Source organism: Lacerta agilis, chromosome 8 (assembly GCF_009819535.1).
Source record: "Lacerta agilis isolate rLacAgi1 chromosome 8, rLacAgi1.pri, whole genome shotgun sequence".
In the NCBI taxonomy this organism is placed as follows: domain Eukaryota; kingdom Metazoa; phylum Chordata; class Lepidosauria; order Squamata; family Lacertidae; genus Lacerta; species Lacerta agilis.
The window spans coordinates 80,477,523-80,494,478 of record NC_046319.1 but is presented as its reverse complement, the minus strand read 5'-3'; the positions used below and the strand labels follow the sequence as shown (position 1 = coordinate 80,494,478).

At 48.8% G+C, this 16,956-nt stretch overlaps 2 protein-coding genes across 2 annotated transcripts; both read left to right on the top strand.

The window, feature by feature from the left end:
• Window positions 1-1,388: 1,388 nt before the first annotated feature.
• LOC117051859 (zinc finger protein 501-like) lies at window positions 1,389-3,029 on the top strand. Its single transcript, XM_033158557.1, has one exon. It carries the CDS (start codon window positions 1,452-1,454, stop codon window positions 2,883-2,885), a length of 1,434 nt encoding a protein of 477 aa, XP_033014448.1. The 5' UTR covers window positions 1,389-1,451; the 3' UTR covers window positions 2,886-3,029.
• Window positions 3,030-8,273: 5,244 nt separating this feature from the next.
• On the top strand, window positions 8,274-15,031 carry LOC117052086 (B-cell differentiation antigen CD72-like). Its single transcript, XM_033158811.1, has 4 exons — window positions 8,274-8,385; window positions 10,975-11,064; window positions 11,827-12,135; window positions 14,706-15,031. Exons 1-4 carry the CDS (start codon window positions 8,274-8,276, stop codon window positions 14,882-14,884), a joined length of 690 nt encoding a protein of 229 aa, XP_033014702.1. The 3' UTR covers window positions 14,885-15,031.
• The last annotated feature ends 1,925 nt before the right edge of the window (window positions 15,032-16,956 follow it).

Below are 16,956 nucleotides of genomic sequence, written 5' to 3'. Positions count from 1 at the left end.
TAACATGAGTTTGGCCAAACTGCGAGAGGCAGTGAAGGATAGGTATGCCTGGCGTGCTCTGGTCCACGGGGTCACGAAGAGTCGGACACGACTAAACGACTGAACAACAACAACAACAATAGTTTATATAAACTAAATGCTTTCTGCATTCCAGGCAAATGTGTTTTTTGTCTTGAGTGGGTGAAAATTGCTGAAATGCTTTTGGCTGTGCGTGCCACCCGACCTGCTTGAGCGGGCACTGTTTCTTTATTCAGGACGTTCACTATTGTTGTTACACCCATTAAATGGGAGCAATGGGCTCCTAAGGGCATGGTATGAGGGCACCTGCCCTTTTGCTCCAGCTAAACAGGTCTGGGTGTGATTTGGAGTGGTTGGGAGAGAGAACGCTGCCTGGGAAAAACCTGTAAAGTTCGTGCTGGAAGAAAGTTAGGATAGAGATGGACTAAACTATAACAGTGACTGAGGCCAGGGTATAAGAGCGTAGGAAGAACCTGGCTGCTGGATCAGGCCAATGAATTGACCCATCTTAGTCCAGCCTCTTGCTCTCAAAGTGGCGGACCAGATGCCCATTATGGGAAACCCTCGACAGGAAAAGGATAAAAAAAGTTAAAAGCATTAAAATCAGAATATTTGGGAGGGGGGCCTCCCCCCACCAGCCTCCTTCTTCCAAATGCCCACAACAGTGAGCTCTTTGCAGGCAGGGACCTTCCATTCTGCTCTTTTGTCAATTATAATTTATGTGTTGCTTATTATTGGGAAATGGGGGGGGGGGGTCACGACCTCCAAACTTGGGTCGTGACAGAATCACCATGGTAACGGGGAAACTCCCGCCCCTTCCCCTTCGCGCCGCCCATCATAAATTCTGCCTCCTGATTGGACGGCGAGGGCTCACCTGGTCAGACGCATCAGCTCCCGCGGCTGGCGGCTGGCTCGTTCTCCGCCAGTGGGCCTCTCTGGCTCCCGGACGATAGACACCGACGCCAAGCGAAGCGCAGAGCGACCACCGAGTCTTCTTCAGCCGCCGGTGTATTTAATACGAATAGCGGAAAGGCAGGCAGCGCGTCGTTTCCCGAGAGGAACCCGGATGTTCCTTCTTCCGGGCGCTCTAGCCATGGGCACTCCTCTTCCTTCTCTCCCAACTCTATGGTTAAGGAGAAGCCAGGCAAGGCTTTTCCTGCCTCTGTGGCGAATCCACCTCCAGAATGTTAACTGTACATACGTATAAAAAATGCTCTCAAACATTTATTTCCCTCACAGGCAACCGACTCAGGAAAAAGCTAATTTATACCCACTTCCGGTTTCAACTTGGGCGCCGCCATAGACCCAAGGCGGAGCCGGAAGCCACTCTAGCCCCCTTCCTCTATGGCAGTCCGCGTTGGGCTTCCGCCGGAAGCGTCCCTGAGGGTGAAGCGGACGGGAAAGAAGCCTTTCGGGGCTCCTCGTCGAGAGCCATGGCGCCCGAGCAGGCCCAGCCGGAGCCTTCGCTTCCCGGAGCGCCTGCCTTGTCCCGCTCCCCGCTCCGGGTGTCCTTCGAGGAGGTGGCCGTGCGCTTCAGCCCGGGCGAGTGGGACCTCCTGGGCCCGTGGCAGAGGGCTCTGTACAAGGAGGTCACGCTGGAGAACTACGCGAATGTTCTCTCCCTGGGGGGAAGCAGCTCCCCGGACCCCTCGGATCCTGCCTGGCGAGGAGAACCGGGGCAGTTCGAAGAAGTCCTGCGCTCCCTCCAGGTGGTAGTGAAAGAGGAGGAGGAGGAGGAGGAGGAGGAAGAGGCAGGTCAGGCTCTGTGTTCGGTCGAAGAGAGGCAGCCGCAGAAGGAAAACGGCGACGGGGAGGCCAGAAGTTTGGCAGGTGATCATATGCGAGAAGGAGGACCTTGTGCGATGCTGCCAGTGGGACCCGGGTGCAGAGAGGCGAATGGGAACGCCGTACGCAGAACCCAGAAGATGGGAGAGAGACCCTTTCGTTGCAGCCTGTGTGAGAAAAGCTTCAAATCCAAGTCAAACCTTACGGAGCACCAGAGAGTGCACACGGGAGAGGCCCCCTATAAGTGCGAGCTGTGTGGGAAAAGCTTCAAGCGCAATTCCGCCCTTACGGACCACCGGAGGATTCACACAGGGGAGACCCCTTACAAATGCGAGCGGTGTGAAAAAAGCTTCATGCGCAAGTCGAGCCTTACCGTACACCAGGTGACCCACACCGCGGAGAGACCGTACGTGTGCCAAGTGTGCGGGAAAGGGTTCTGTTACAAGGCAAAGCTTATCGAACATGAAAGGACCCACACCGGAGAAAGGCCGTATAAATGCTCAGAATGTGGGCAGAGCTTCAATTACAGCACCAGCCTCCAGGCACACCAGAGAACCCACACAGGGGAGAGGCCGTACAAGTGCTCAGACTGTGGCAAGAGGTATACTTCTCATTCCAACCTTAGTGTGCATCGGAGAATCCACACTAAAGAGAAACCCTTTAAATGTTCAGAATGTGGGCAGAGCTTCTATTACAGAAACAGCCTTAAAGTGCATTGGAAAAGCCATACAAGGGAAAGGCCACACAAGTGCTCAGACTGTGATAGGAGGTATACCTCTCTGTCGGGCCTTGTTAAACATCGAAAAACCCACACTGAAGGGAGGCCTTACAAATGCTCGGATTGTGAACAGAGCTTCCAGCTTAGCACACAGCTTACTGCACACCAGAGAAGCCACGCAGGAGAGAAGCTGCACAAGTGCTCAGACTGTGGTAGAGGGTATAGTTCTCAATCATACCTTGTTAGACATCAACTTGCCCACACCGACAAGAGGACTTTTAAATGCTCGGAATGTGAACAGGGCTTCCAGTTCAGCACACAGCTTATTGCACACCAGAGAACCCATGAAGCGGTGAGGACATAAGAATGCTTGGACTGCAACAAGGGCTCTGCTTCTCCTTTCCATATTTTTAAACGTAAAAGAATGCACATTGAAGAGAGACCTTAACAAATGCTCAAAATGCGAAGCCAGGCCTTGGGCCGACTAACATTCAATGACCTTCTAAATGTGTTGTGGGTGGGTGGGGGCTTCTTGGTCAGCTGCTGCTTTTATTATGTATTTCGTGCTCTTATTTTGTATTTTAATTTTGTGAACCGCCCTCTGATTTTCAGATGAAGTGCAGTATAATAAATAAATAAAAAATAAATGTAACTCATAGGTCTGAAGGAGGCCCTCTCTTGCCTGCTTCTTTCCCTCTATAGGGAGTCCCCTGCTTCAGGGAGGAGCAGCAAGTTGCCAAGACACTTATTTTATTCCAAAAAAACCTTTTGAACTAACTGAAGGTCTGGTTTTTTTACTTCTCTTGTGGTTAGACAGGCAACAAAGAAAAATGCTGCAACCCAAATGCTTTTTCCTTCCACCCTGCATTTATTATTGTTAGTATAGATTTATTTATACTCAAGGTGCCTTACAGATATAAGAACAGCTAAAAGCATAAAAGGGGAGAACCAGTCATTAAGAAAACAAACGTTAATAGAATTAAAACCGGTTATAGAGACATACCGTATTTTTCGCTCCATAGGACGCTCCGGACCATAGGGCGCACCTCATTTTTAGAGGAGGAAACAAGGAAAAAAATATTTTTCTGGTTTTCCTCCTCTAAAAGCCCTGTTTTGTTTTGTTTTTTGTTTTGTTTTTGAGGATCAGCTAAAAGTTTTGCAGCTTTTTTTGCAAAGGGAAAAGCCCTGGGGTTTTGGGGTTGTTGTTTTTTGGAGGATCAGCTAAAGGTTTTGCTGCTGTTTTTGCAAAGGCAAAAGGCCTTTTTGGAGAATCAGCTAAAAGTTTTGCAGCTTTTTTTTGCAAAGGGAAAAGCCCTAGGGGTTTTTTTGTTTTTGTTTTTGTTTTGAGGATCAGCTAAAGGTTTTGCAGCTTTTTTTGCAAAGGGGGGAAAGCAAAGCTCCTTTTGCAAAGGGGGAAAAGCAAAGAGGAAAAGCCCCATTTTTATGGGGTTTAACTCACATTTCTGAAAAATCTTAAGGAAAGGGAGCCATTTCTACTGTTTTCAGACAGATAATCTAATCAGCCAGTCACATGTCACTGGGGAAACAAACAACCTCCCTCTGCAGCACATTCAACAAAGGAGGGCGGGGCTGAAAGGGAGCCGGGACTCTTATCTCTCTCCCGATCTCTTGCTGATCAGCTGCTGAGCGGGGTCCTTTCAACACTCCCTTTTCTCTTTGTAAAATAAAAAGCACAATCTGCTTTTGGCCCCTGGGCAATTCAGCTCCAGGGACCACCATTCGCTCCATAAGACGCACAGGTATTTCCCCTTACTTTTTAGGAGGAAAAAAGTGCGTCTTATGGAGCAAAAAATACGGTAGATAAGATTTCTGAAAACGAAAAGATAATAAAAAGAACATGGCACCAGCGGCCTCATTACAAGCAGTCATTCCCCAAAAGCCTGTTGGAATAAGATCTTGGCAGCAAGGAGGGAGCCAGCCTGGTTTCTCTAGGAAGGGAATTCCAATGTCTAGGAGCACTTACCTCAGTTCTGAAACTCCATCTGGGACCAAGTCTATTTACTCTGCATGCTGTGTGCTGTCATGAGTTGTTTGAGAAACACTGTGCACACATTAGCCACAATCCATATCTATCATGCTTCTTATGAAATACTGCATTTTGATTTCACCTCCAACCAGCTTCAATCCGAAATGAGAAAATTACCTAGCCTGCATTTTTTGCCAGTAACGTGTACACAGTTGTAATCTAATCCCTGATTTTAAGGACTCTTACATGACTTTCCCAATTGCCATTATGCATTATGCATGACTGCATTTGGAATACCACGTACAGTTCTGGTCGCCTCCCCTCAAAAAGGGCATTGTAGAGGTGGAAAAGGTTTTAGAAAAGGGCAGCCAAAATGGTCAAGGGGGATGGAGAGGCTTCCCCTATGAGGAAAGGTTGCCGTGTTTGGGACTTTTTAGTTTAGGGGAAAGGCGAGTAGGTGGCGGCATGATAGAAGTTAATAAACAGATGCATAGCACACAGAAAGAAGGTAGAGAAAGGTTTTTGTCCCTATCTTACAGTAGTAGAAATCGTGGAAAATGAAAATGAATGCTGGGAGATTCGGGACAGATAAAAGAAAGAGGACTTCATGCAATTAAACTGTGGAACACCCTCCTGTGGGAAATATCAACAGATAATAATAGCCTATTGTGAACTACCCTGTGATCTTTGGATGAAGGGAGGTTTACAAATTAAATAAATAAATAAATGATATTCCTAAGCTTCTTGTTGTTGTTGTTCAGTCGTTCAGTCGTGTCCGACTCTTCGTGACCCCATGGACCAGAGCACGCCAGGCACGCCTATCCTTCACTGCCTCTCGCAGTTTGGCCAAACTCATGTTAGTAGCTTTGAGAACACTGTCCAACCATCTCATCCTCTGTCGTCCCCTTCTCCTTGTGCCCTCCATCTTTCCCAACATCAGGGTCTTTTCCAGGGAGTCTTCTCTTCTCATGAGGTGGCCAAAGTACTGGAGCCTCAACTTCAGGATCTGTCCTTCTAGTGAGTACTCAGGGCTGATTTCTTTGAGAATGGATAGGTTTGATCTTCTTGCAGTCCACGGGACTCTCAAGAGTCTCCTCCAGCACCATAATTCAAAAGCATCAATTCTTTGGCGATCAGCCTTCTTTATGGTCCAGCTCTCACTTCCGTACATTACTACTGGGAAAACCATAGCTTTAACTATACGGACCTTTGTCGGCAAGGTGATGTCTTTGCTTTTTAAGATGCTGTCTAGGTTTGTCATTGCTTTTCTCCCAAGAAGCAGGCGTCTTCTAATTTCGTGACTGCTGTCACCATCTGCAGTGATCGTGGAACCCAAAAAAGTGAAATCTCTCACTGCCTCCATTTCTTCCCCTTCTATTTGCCAGGAGGTGATGGGACCAGTGGCCATGATCTTAGTTTTTTTGATGTTGAGCTTCAGACCATATTTTGCGCTCTCCTAAGCTTCTTAATAAGCTGAAAAACACACTGATATTTTACTCTGCTGAAAGGCTTTCCAGTCGCTTGTCTCGCACACAAGGTGGGTCAGGAGGTTTATCGTAAATTTTAATCTACAGGTTTGTTCCCTTCCAAATTCCAACACCTCATACAGGACACAACCTCCTAGATGGTTTTAAAAGAGGACTAGGGAATTTCATGGAGGGGGAGAGGGCTTCTGATGGGTACTAACCAGGATGGCTCTGCTCTGCCTCCATAGTCGGAGGCAGAAGTAATGCTTCCGAATCCCAGTTGCCGGAAGCCACAAGAGGGGAGAAAGCGCTCTTGTGTTTGAATCCTGCTTCTTGAAGGGTATTGATGGCTACTGGCCATGATGGCTGTGCTCTGACCTCTACCGTTGGAGGGGAAAGGGCTCGTGTGCTCGGGTCCTGCTTGCTGGCTTCCGATATTTTCTGGCCAGCCACTGTGAGAACAGGATGCCGGGGCAGATGGGCCACTGGCCTGGCCCAGCAAGCTCATTCTTAAGACTCCTACAGCACACATCTCAAAAGCTACGCATCGGAGAATCACTTGACAATCTCAGCAGCCTTCTGCTGCCCCCGCTCCCCCAGGGAAACAAGCAGAAGTGAAGAGAAAGTTAGAAATGAGAGAAGACTTTCACTTCTCAAATGACATCAGGACAGTCAAGGGAGGGTTTTTACTCATGCGTGGCTGACCCCGCCTGGTCTCCACAAGCTTCTGTTTCCTGGAACCAGCAGCAGCAAAACCCCTTCTCAGCAGAGACCAAGTGACTTCCCAGTGGGTCGAGGGCTTCCTCCCCACTCGCTCCAAAGTACCATAAGTCACCCTCGGATGCCGCGAGAGCAGTGACCCGGGTTCTCCCATCCCCAGGATGTCTCAGGGTGTGACCTACGCTGACCTGAGATTCGGGGAGGTTCCTCTGGAGAAGATCCAGTGGCAAGGTACTGTGAGACTTTCTGTCCAGACCTCCAACTCCTTCGCAGCTTTTAAAATGCTACTGCAAAGTTTTACTGCTGCTTCCCTTCGTCTCCTGGGCCTCACTCCCATCTCCTTTTCCAGAGACAACTGAGGAGGAGCTCGCCTACGAGAACGTCCAGGGGCCCAGACCTGAGGAAGAAAAGTCCCCCAGCAGCCTAGAGCCTGCAAAAGGTGAGTGTTCGAGTATTGCCTTGGTGAGGTGTTGAGTATTGCCCCTGCCAGGGAGACCTACTGCCAGTGAGGACTGGGTGGAAGATGCTTGAAAAACCGCCTCCTACCTGCAGACCCCTTCAGGTGTTGAGATTGCAGAGGGGGCCCTCTTGGTGGTTCCTCTCCCTTCAGAGGCTTCTTGGGTGGTCCAGCAGGAGAGGGCCTCCTTTGTGGCGGCCCCCTAAGCTGTGGCACCCTCATTGCACAACTTCCAGAGGATGCTGAAGACACACCTCTTCCCCCTTGTTTTTGAACCTGGAGGTGTGTGTGTTTTAAGGACCCGCCTTATTTTTGTGTGACTGTAGTTTGTTTTCAACTGTTTTAAATATTGCACTCTAATTGCTGTTCTCCTCCCTGGGAGGTCTGGGTAATGAAAGAAGTGTCTGCAGGACTAGATGGGCCTGATCCAGGAGGCAATTCTTGTGTTTAATGCTTTAGTTATTATTCCAGTAGTGATGCCATTTGCTGCCTTGGACTATCTTTTAAGAAAGGGAGGGGGCAGGTTATCTTACAAATTAAAGCATAATAATAATAATAATAATAATAATAATAATAATAATATAATAATAATAATTTATTATTTATACCCCGCCCAAAAGAATGTTAAAATACAATAATCTATTAAACATTAAAAGCTTCCCTAAACAGGGCCGCTTTCAGATGTCTCCTAAAAGTCTGGTAGTTGTTTATTTCCTTGACATCAGACGGGAGGGCGTACCACAGGGCGGGTGACACTACCGAGAAGGCCCTCTGCCTGGTTCCCTGTAACCTCACCTCTCGCAGTGAGGGAACTGACAGAAGGCCCTCGGCGCTGGACCTCAGTGTCTGGGCTGGACAATGGGGGTGGAGATGCTCCTTCAGGTATACAGGACTGAGGCCGTTTAGGGCTTTAAAGGTCAGCACCAACACATTGAATTGTGCTTGGAAACGTACTGGGAGCCAGTGTAGGTCTCTCAGGACCGGTGTTATGGGGTCTCGGCGGCCGCTCCCAGTCCCCAGTCTAGCTGCCGCATTCTGGATGAGTTGTAGTTTCCGGGTCACCTTCAAAGGTAGCCCCACATAGAGCGCATTGCAGTAATCCAAGCGAGAGATAACTAGAGCATGCACCACTCTGGCGAGACAATCCGCAGGCAGGTTGCTCCTGTGGCAACAGGCGCCTGCACAGCAGCTGCTGCTGAACTCTTAGGAACTAAATGTTCTGCATACATCGGAGGTTTCTTTTAGGAACAACTGGGTTCTGGAGGTGCAAAAGAAAAACTCACACCCCAGTTTTCCATGGAAGTATGCTTCCGGCAGAGTTTAAATGCAAAGCTGAAGAGACTTGTCTGAAGCAGATCACCAGGAGTCAAAAGGCTTTTCAAACTTGGTCTTTATTTCCCGCATTCCTTCTTTATCAGGATACAAAAACAAAAAGTTGGCTGGGCTTCAGCGGAAGGAAAACAAGACAAAACAAGCCAGAATTCTATTCTAGCAGTAAACCTCCTTCCAGAGACTTAAGCTAGTTTCAAACAGCACCTTATCAAACCATTCACACTCCCCCCAGTGGCTTCTTGGCAGAGACTTAACATACCCACTGCATTGCCTACACTTCATTGCAATTAAGCAGGAGTGCCAGCACCCTTTTCTTAATCTGATAGTTCTGACACCAGACCGGCTCAGGTGCAACTTGTTTACTCAGAACCCAACAGTTTCTGTTTTGCTGCTGAGTTCGGCGTCCTCCAGTACGTTCCCGAGCACAATTCAAAGTGTTGGTGTTGACCTTGAAAGCCCTAAACGGCCTCGGTCTTGTATACCTGAAGGAGCGTCTCCACCCCCATCGTTCAGCCCAGACACTGAGGTCCAGCTCCGAGGGCCTTCTGGCGGTTCCCTCCCTGCGAGAAGCGAGGTTACAGGGAACCAGGCAGAGGGCCTTCTCGGTGGTGGCGCCCGCCCTGTGGAACGCCCTCCCGTCAGAGGTCAAGGGAATAGACGACTACCTGACATTCAGAAAATACCTGAAGGCAGCCCTGTTTAGGGAACAAAATAAAAAATTCCTTCCAGTAGCACCTTAGAGGCCAACTAAGTTTGTTCTTGGTATGAGCTTTCGTGTGGTATCTGAAGAAGTGTGCATGCACACGAAAGCTCATACCAAGAACAAACTCAGTTGGTCTCTAAGGTGCTACTGGAAAGAATTTCCTATTTTGTTTCCTATTTTGTTTCGACTATGGCAGACCAACAAGGCTACCCACCTGTAACTGTTTAGGGAAGTTTTTAATCTGTGATATTTTAAATGTATTTTAATATTTGATGCGTTATGGAACTCGGGGGGAGGGGTCACCTAAACGAAGTCTCCCAAGCTGAGCAGTAAGGAACGAATCTATGCCCTCAAGGGAGCCCCTCTAGACAATGGGCAGTGCACAAACTCCCAGAGTCTTGGTTCCACCGCCATCTTGCCACTTTGGTCAAGGGCTTCAAGACTTCTCAGCCTCTGCCATGAAGGCACGGACACAGGAAAACAGCCGACATTCCTGAGGGCGATTGACAGTTAAACCCAGGCCATATCTCCTTCCTCTGGACCCATTGAAGGGTGATAGACCTGGCCAGGCAATCCCATTGTTCTATTCCCAGGAACGCTCAAGATGAATACATCAGGGCTCACCACTGGTTTGCATTTCATTTCCTCCATGTCGATCTTGTTTACCAGTGTGTTAATCATGTATAACCCTCCCCTTTCCGCCCCTTTCCTGACGTTTCGCCCATGTAGTAGTGACATAATTATGACATGTAACAATATGCATTGTGGGAACCAGAAAAAGTTTTGAAAAGTTCTTGCAACCTATTCCCAGGTGTTCAGTCCTGACTTGAACCTGTTGCGCAATAAACTTTGATCTTTGCTTTTGCTCCGGTTGGGGGCTGGACTCCTCAGGAACCCGCAGGCTTTTTGCCTCACGGCCAGGTAGCTGGGTAGCCTCGTACCTGGATATTTCCCGTAACAGATGGAAGCCGCCCAGAGTGGCTGGGGAGACCCAGCCAGATGGGCAGGGTACAAATTAATAATAATAATAATAATAATAATAATAATAATAATAATAATAAATATTATTATTATTATTATTATTATCCTCTCCCTGCCCCTTCACAGATGCATTCCTTTCATAGTTCTAATTTGGAAACAGCGTGGTGTTTCATGAATATTGCTGTGAGCTGTTCTGGAGATGCAGATCGTGGTTCCTCTTCCCTCCCCACCCCCACCCACCCCTACCCACAGCGTTTTAGAAGACATCTGAAGGCAGCCTTATTTAGGGAAGTTTTTAATGTCTGAGGTTTTATCGTGTTTTTAATATCCTGTTGGGAGCCGCCCAGCGTGGCTGGAGAAACCCAGCCATATGGCTGGGGTATAAATAATAAATTAATTATCACTATCATTATATTATTATTATTGGGGAGGGATCATAGAATTGTAGATATGGAAGGGGGCCCCCAAGGGTCCTCTAGTCCAACCCCCTTTATTGCAGAAATCACAAATCAAGAATCCCTGGGAGGTAGCCGTCCTACCTCTTTTAATAACCAGGTGCCCCCAAAGGGAAACCAACAAGCAGGATCCGACCCCTCCTGCAGTTTCCAGCAACTGGAATTCAGAAGCATTCACTGCCTCCGACTGTGGAGACTGAGCAGAGCCACTGTGGCTAGGAGCCTCCGGTAGCCCTCTCCTCCTCCATGAATTTTCCCAATCCGCTTTTGAAGCCATCCGTGTTGGTGGACACACCTGCCTCCAGTGGGAGGGAGTTCCACAGTTTATCCGCTCCCCGGGTTTCTTTTCTAGGGCCGAGGCGTCAAAACTACTACGCAGCCGTGGCCCTTCTGGGCGCCTCCCTCTTCTTCTTTGCCACCACTGTCGGATGCGCAGTCCGTTGTGAGTATTTATTTAAGGCCCAGGGGCCAGCAAACTTTTTCAGCAGGGGGCCGGTCCACTGTCCCTCAGACCTTGTGGTGGGCCGGACTATATTTTTTTTTTGGGGGGGGAACCAATTCCTATGCCCCACAAATAACCCAGAGATGAATTTTAAATAAAAGCACACATTCTGCTCATGTAAAACCAGCAGGCAGGCGCCACAAATAACCCAGAGATGCATTTTAAACGAAAGGACACATTCTACTCGCTGATTCCCGGACCATCCGTGGGCCGGATTTAGAAGGCGACTGGGCCGGATCCGGCCCCCAAGCCTTAGTTTGCCTACCCATGCTTTAGGGATCTGCAGATTCACTAACCGTGGGAAAGCCACCAGCTTTATTCATTAAAGAAGAAGAAACTAGGTGTGGAAAACTTAAGAAGAGCTCTGAGGCTGGATCAGGCCAAAGGGGGCCCATCTAGTCCAGCATCCTGTTAACACAGTGGCCAATCAGTTTTCCTAAAGGTAAAGTTAAAGGGACCCCTGACCATTAGGTCCAGCCATGCCTACCCATGCTTTACAACATACAGTTAAAATACTTGAACAGGTCAAAACTTTCTAAGCCGACAAGGACTCACACCTATTAGCATTTGTGCTGCAGCATTTTGCAATGACCGCAGCTTCCGGACCAAACACAAGGGAAGCCCTACAGAGAGCGCATTGCGGTAATCCAGCCTCTCTGCCCAGTCCAGAGCCCCAGCGGGAATAGCATTTTTGGCCCCCAGTCATCTCCCTCCCCTCCCCTGGCCTGCGCTTCGCAGACTGGCAGGTCTCCCGGCAGCTCCGCGAGGCATCCCAAGCCCACGCGGCAAACAGCAGCACCCTGGCCCAGAGGATCAGAACCGAGGAGGAGAGCCTGGCTCAGGCCCGGGAGATGCTACGAGAGGCCGAGGCGGGACTCGAGCGCGCCAGGGAAGAGCTGAAGCAAGCAGAGAGCAACCTGACCCTCCTGCGGCAGGACAAGGGCAGACTGGAAGAGAAGAACCAGGAGATGGAGACCAATCTGACCCACGCCAGGTCATGCCAGCAGATCGGTACGTCCAGTACGCCCCCTTTTCCTGCCGGACCGGGAGAGCTCCCCTTGCTGATCGCTGTCGCCGGGAATCATGGAATTGTAGTGTTGTAAGGCACCCCCAGTGGCGCTGTGGGTTAAACCACAGGGCCTAGGGCTTGCCGATCAGAAGGTCGGCGGTTCGAATCCCCGCGACGGGGTGAGCTCCCGTTGCTCGGTCCCAGCTCCTGCCAACCTAGCAGTTTGAAAGCATGTCAAAGTGCAAGTAGATAAATAGGTACCACTCCAGCGGGAAGGTAAACGGCATTTCCATGCGCTGCTCTGATTTGCCAGAAGCGGTTTTGTCATGCTGGCCACATGACCCAGAAGCTGTACGCCGGCTTCCTCGGCCAATAAAGCAAGATGAGCGCCGCAACCCCAGAGTCGTCCGGGACTGGACCTAATGGTCAGGGGTCCCTTTACCTTTACCTTTAAGGTACCCCCAGTGGTCCTCTAGTCCAACCCCCTGCGATGCAAGAATCGCAGCTAAAGAATCCATGACTGTCCAACCTCTCTTTGGAAACCAAGGGCTGTTACCCTTGGAAACTTTTTCATAACTCTCTCGGATACGTGCTCATTGCCTCTACTAGCCAGTTTGAGACAGGAAAGTCAGCACACGTTTCCACTTATGGGGCTATATTCATGACACTTGCATCAATTTTCCCGTAACAGGGGTGATTCTTGCCCTGCAGAACATGCACGCAAAAGACATGTGCTCACACTTCCTGCGCTGTCTGTGCGACGGCGGCTGAGCGCTCTTCATGCTCTGATGCTCTGGGAAATGTGGGCGATGAGCTGCAAAACTACCATTTGCTCACATGTTGCTTTTCATTTCTTCTTAGCTGCTGATTTCTCCCTTATGGCCACCATTCCTTTGTTTTACTTACCAGAATCCCCCTGGAACACTGGTTTTCAACATTTTGAGCCCACAGCTCCCTTGACCAACCACATTCTTTCTGCTGGGGGCGGGGGGAATCCTGCGCTGGGCTGGGGTTCATGAATCACCAGAATGAGATCCCCCCATTCTGCCCCCACCGCAATTGGAGATTCCCCTCCTTTTATTAGTGCTTGCCAAACTAAAGAATCTTTCCATATTGCTGGTAAAGGGTAAAGGGACCCCTGACCGTTAGGTCCAGTCTCGGACGACTCTGGGGTTGCGGCGCTCATCTCGCTTTACTGGCCGAGGGAGCCGGCGTACAGCTTCCGGGTCATGTGGCCAGCATGACTAAGCCGCTTCTGGCGAACCAGAGCAGCGCACAGAAACGCCGTTTATCTTTCCGCCGGAGCGGTACCTATTTATCTACTTGCACTTTGAAGTGCTTTCGAACTGCTAGGTTGGCAGGAGCTGGGACCGAGCAACGGGAGCTCACCCCATCACAGGGATTCGAACCGCTGACCTTCTGATCGACAAGCCCTAGGCTCTGTGGTTTAACCCACAGCGCCACCCGCGCTGGTACCCAGGGGTAAAAAATTATGGAAGCAGAAGGGAAAAAGCAGACCCTCCCAAGTATCCCTATTTTCTGATTTCCTTGGGACATCCCTATTTTCATCAAATAAATGTCGGAGCGTCTTGAGTTATGCAACCCCTGAGCCAAGGAGATAAGTAACTCTACCACCTTTAGAAGACACCTGAAGGCAGCTCTGCATAGGGAAGTTTTTTTTAAAAAATGTTTAATTTAAATATATAATGTTTTTATATATGTTGGAAGCCACCCAGAGTGGCTGCAGCAACCCAGTCAGATGGGCAAGATATACTGTATATAATAACATTATTATTATTATTATTATTATTATTATTATTATTATTATTATTGAATAGGACATCCCTATTTTCATCAGAGAAATGTTGGAGGGTATGTTAAAGTAACAAGCAGCATTAGGCCAAAACAAACACCAGTTGGCCACAATGACTGGCAGTCTTGGGAGAATGCCATCAGGGTTAACACATCCCATGATTTTACAGTTTTATATCCTATTTTTTATCCAAATTGTTTTATTTATTGCAAGATCTTTTGTTGTGCAGCATGCCAATAAGGGCAGTAAATAAATCTGAGCTGGATTTGGGACAAACCTAGAGAGGACCAACCTTTGTGGGTATATGAAATGTCTCACAGATGCCACCATCTGTCTAAATGCATGGCTTTACAGTCAAGCAAAGAGTGCGTAAGAGTGTATGTTTTTTCCCTTTCCCCTGCAAAAACCCGCTCTTTAGCGCTGAATCGGCGCAAACGGCCATCTTTGGAAAACCCGAATTGCCATTTGTTCCAATTCAGCATTAAAGAGTGGATTTTCCTGGGGAAAGTGTCTTGGACACGGACTGGAAGAATTCTCCCTAGGAAGTGAGGGGCAAAAGGTTAGTGCGGATGAGGCCTCATTTGTTCCCAAGTGATCCCTGCCACCCTGCAGACCTAGCACAGATCAGCTTCTGGAGCTTGTGGCCTCTGAATAAATAGGATCTCACCACATTGGCTGGGGGTCTCTGAGGTGCCCTGAGCCCAGCTGGGAAGAGCTGCAGCCAGGACCCTCTCCTGCCGTTTTGTGTCTCCTTCCCAGGCTGCTGCCCCCCTCAGTGGAAGCTCTTCCGATGGAAATGCCTGTGGGTTTCAGCGGAAGAGAGGACTTGGGAAGAAAGCTACTGGGACTGTAGGATGAAGAAATCCCTGCTGCTTGTTTTGACAGATCCCTGGAGTGCTGAGGAGCTGCAGCGTTCCCAAGTCTTAACGGTCTGGTGAAAACGGGTAGCATGGCCTAATGGGTGGGGTGAGGGAGGGGCTCCACCGTCAATCCTGAAGGGGGAACCTGAAGGCCACTCCATGCTCATAGCACAGAAAGGGGAAAGGCGAGGGAAATGTTGCATTCACAGCCAATCTTAAGAAGCGAAAGGGACTCTGTTGCAACCCTGGTACCGCCTCTCCTCAAGGGCCATCTGTTGAGGGATGCAGACTGACTGCAGATCAGAGTGGAAAGGGTGCAAGGAGGGATTGGGCCCATGCCTTCCTGCCATTTCTCTTTCTGTCTCTCTTTGCCACCCGCGAGAGTTTCTTCTTCTTCTTCTTCTTCTTCTTCGTCTTCTTCTTCTTCTTCTTCTTCTTCTTCTTCTTCTTCTTCTTCTTCTTCTTCTTCTTCTTCTTCTTCTGCGATCCCTTGTAGCCAAGTAAGATTGTCTTCCATAAACCCGGTTTTAACAATGATTCCTTAAGTGAGTGTGGAGGCCTATTCTGGATCCACACGTCCTTCCACAGTGGGGACATTGGTTCCCAGGCGGGAGTTGATCACAGTGTGGATTTGCCAAGCATGCCTTACTCTTGGCACGTTTCTCCCTTGCGTCCTGAGTTCGAGTGTCTTCAAAGCCCATGACAGCTTTGGTAAAGGCTGTGCTCCAACTGGACCGCTCGCAGGCCAGTGTTTCCCAGTTGTCAGTGTGGTAAAGGTAAAGGGACCCCTGACCGTTAGGTCCAGTAGTGTCCGACTCTGGGGTTGCGGCGCTCATCTCGCTTTATTGGCCGAGGGAGCCGGCATACAGCTTCCGGGTCACGTGGCCAGCATGACTAAGCCGCTTCTGGCAAACCAGAGCAGCGCACGGAAATGCCATTCCACCTTCCCGCCGGAGCGGTACCTATTTATCTACTTGCACTTTGACGTGCTTTCAAACTGCTAGGTTGGCAGGAGCTGGGACCGAGCAACGGGAGCTCACCCCATTGCGGGGATTCGAACTGCTGACCTTCTGATCGGCAAGCCCTAGGCTCTGTGGTTTAACCCGCAGCGCCACCCGCGTCCTCCTTGCCAACTGCGCGAGGTGCGAAATGAGGCAAGGGCTGTGATAAGGATGTTTTGTTTTGTTTTTTTTAATATTTTTAATCATTTTTTGATACAAGCATCAACCACAAAAAACACAAACAATAAAAACACAGTTTGACAATTCAAATTTAAATACACTGATATACCTATGACTACACCTTTTCTTTTTACAACACTGTTTCCCCACCTCTCTCGCCTCCCTCTACCTCCCACCACTGTCCGCCTTATCACTTAAATATTCATTCCAGATTTCTTCATATTTATCCGTTCTTATTTTGCGTCGACATGCAATTTGTTCGTATGTAGCTAATCTGTCCATATTATCAATCCATGTGCTCAATGGAATCTTTTTACGGCTCTTCCAATTAATCAAAACAAGTTTTTTTGCTTCTAATATAACATGGCACATCCATTTTTTTTTGACCCCTTAAAATCTCCCACGTTTCCAGAAAATAATTTAGAATTAAATTCAGTTCCCCTAAATAACAATTCCTTTTTATTACTCTTGCTATAAATATCCTCACCTCGCACCAAAATGATCTTATCACCGGAAGAAGATCTTATCGTTCTGAAGAAGTGTGCATGCACACGAAAGCTCATACCAAGAACAAACTCAGTTGGTCTCTAAGGTGCTACTGGAAAGAATTTTCTATTTTGTTTCGACTATGGCAGACCAACACGGCTACCCACCTGTAACTGGAACATATGTACTAAGTTCGCCTTTTTACTCCCACATCTCCAGCAGTTGTCTTCCCTTGTTATTTTCTTCTGGTATAGTTTTGCTGGGGTCCAGTGGACTCTAAATATGATAAGGATGTGCCATTTCCGAGGCTTCTGCCGTCCTGTGGCTCCTCTTGACCCAGAGCAGGAAACGCCTTCCCTCTCCCTACAGTCCCAAATCCAGGAAAGTAGCAGAACGGACAGCAGCATAGAGTTCTGTGGGACCTCAACGATGGCCCTCTTGTCTTTGGGGTGGGTGCGGGGAGGGACGGTTTCCCTCAGCTGT

Bases quoted from the DNA above. Each gene is read 5' to 3' on its own strand.
- LOC117051859 (XM_033158557.1), top strand. From the start codon at position 1,452: ATGGCGCCCGAGCAGGCCCAGCCGGAGCCTTCGCTTCCCGGAGCGCCT.
- LOC117052086 (XM_033158811.1), top strand. From the start codon at position 8,274: ATGCACCACTCTGGCGAGACAATCCGCAGGCAGGTTGCTCCTGTGGCA. The intron at 8,386-10,974 runs GTTTCTTTTAGG...TTTCTTTTCTAG, and splicing joins ATGTTCTGCATACATCGGAG to GGCCGAGGCGTCAAAACTAC. The intron at 12,136-14,705 runs GTACGTCCAGTA...TCTCCTTCCCAG, and splicing joins CAGGTCATGCCAGCAGATCG to GCTGCTGCCCCCCTCAGTGG.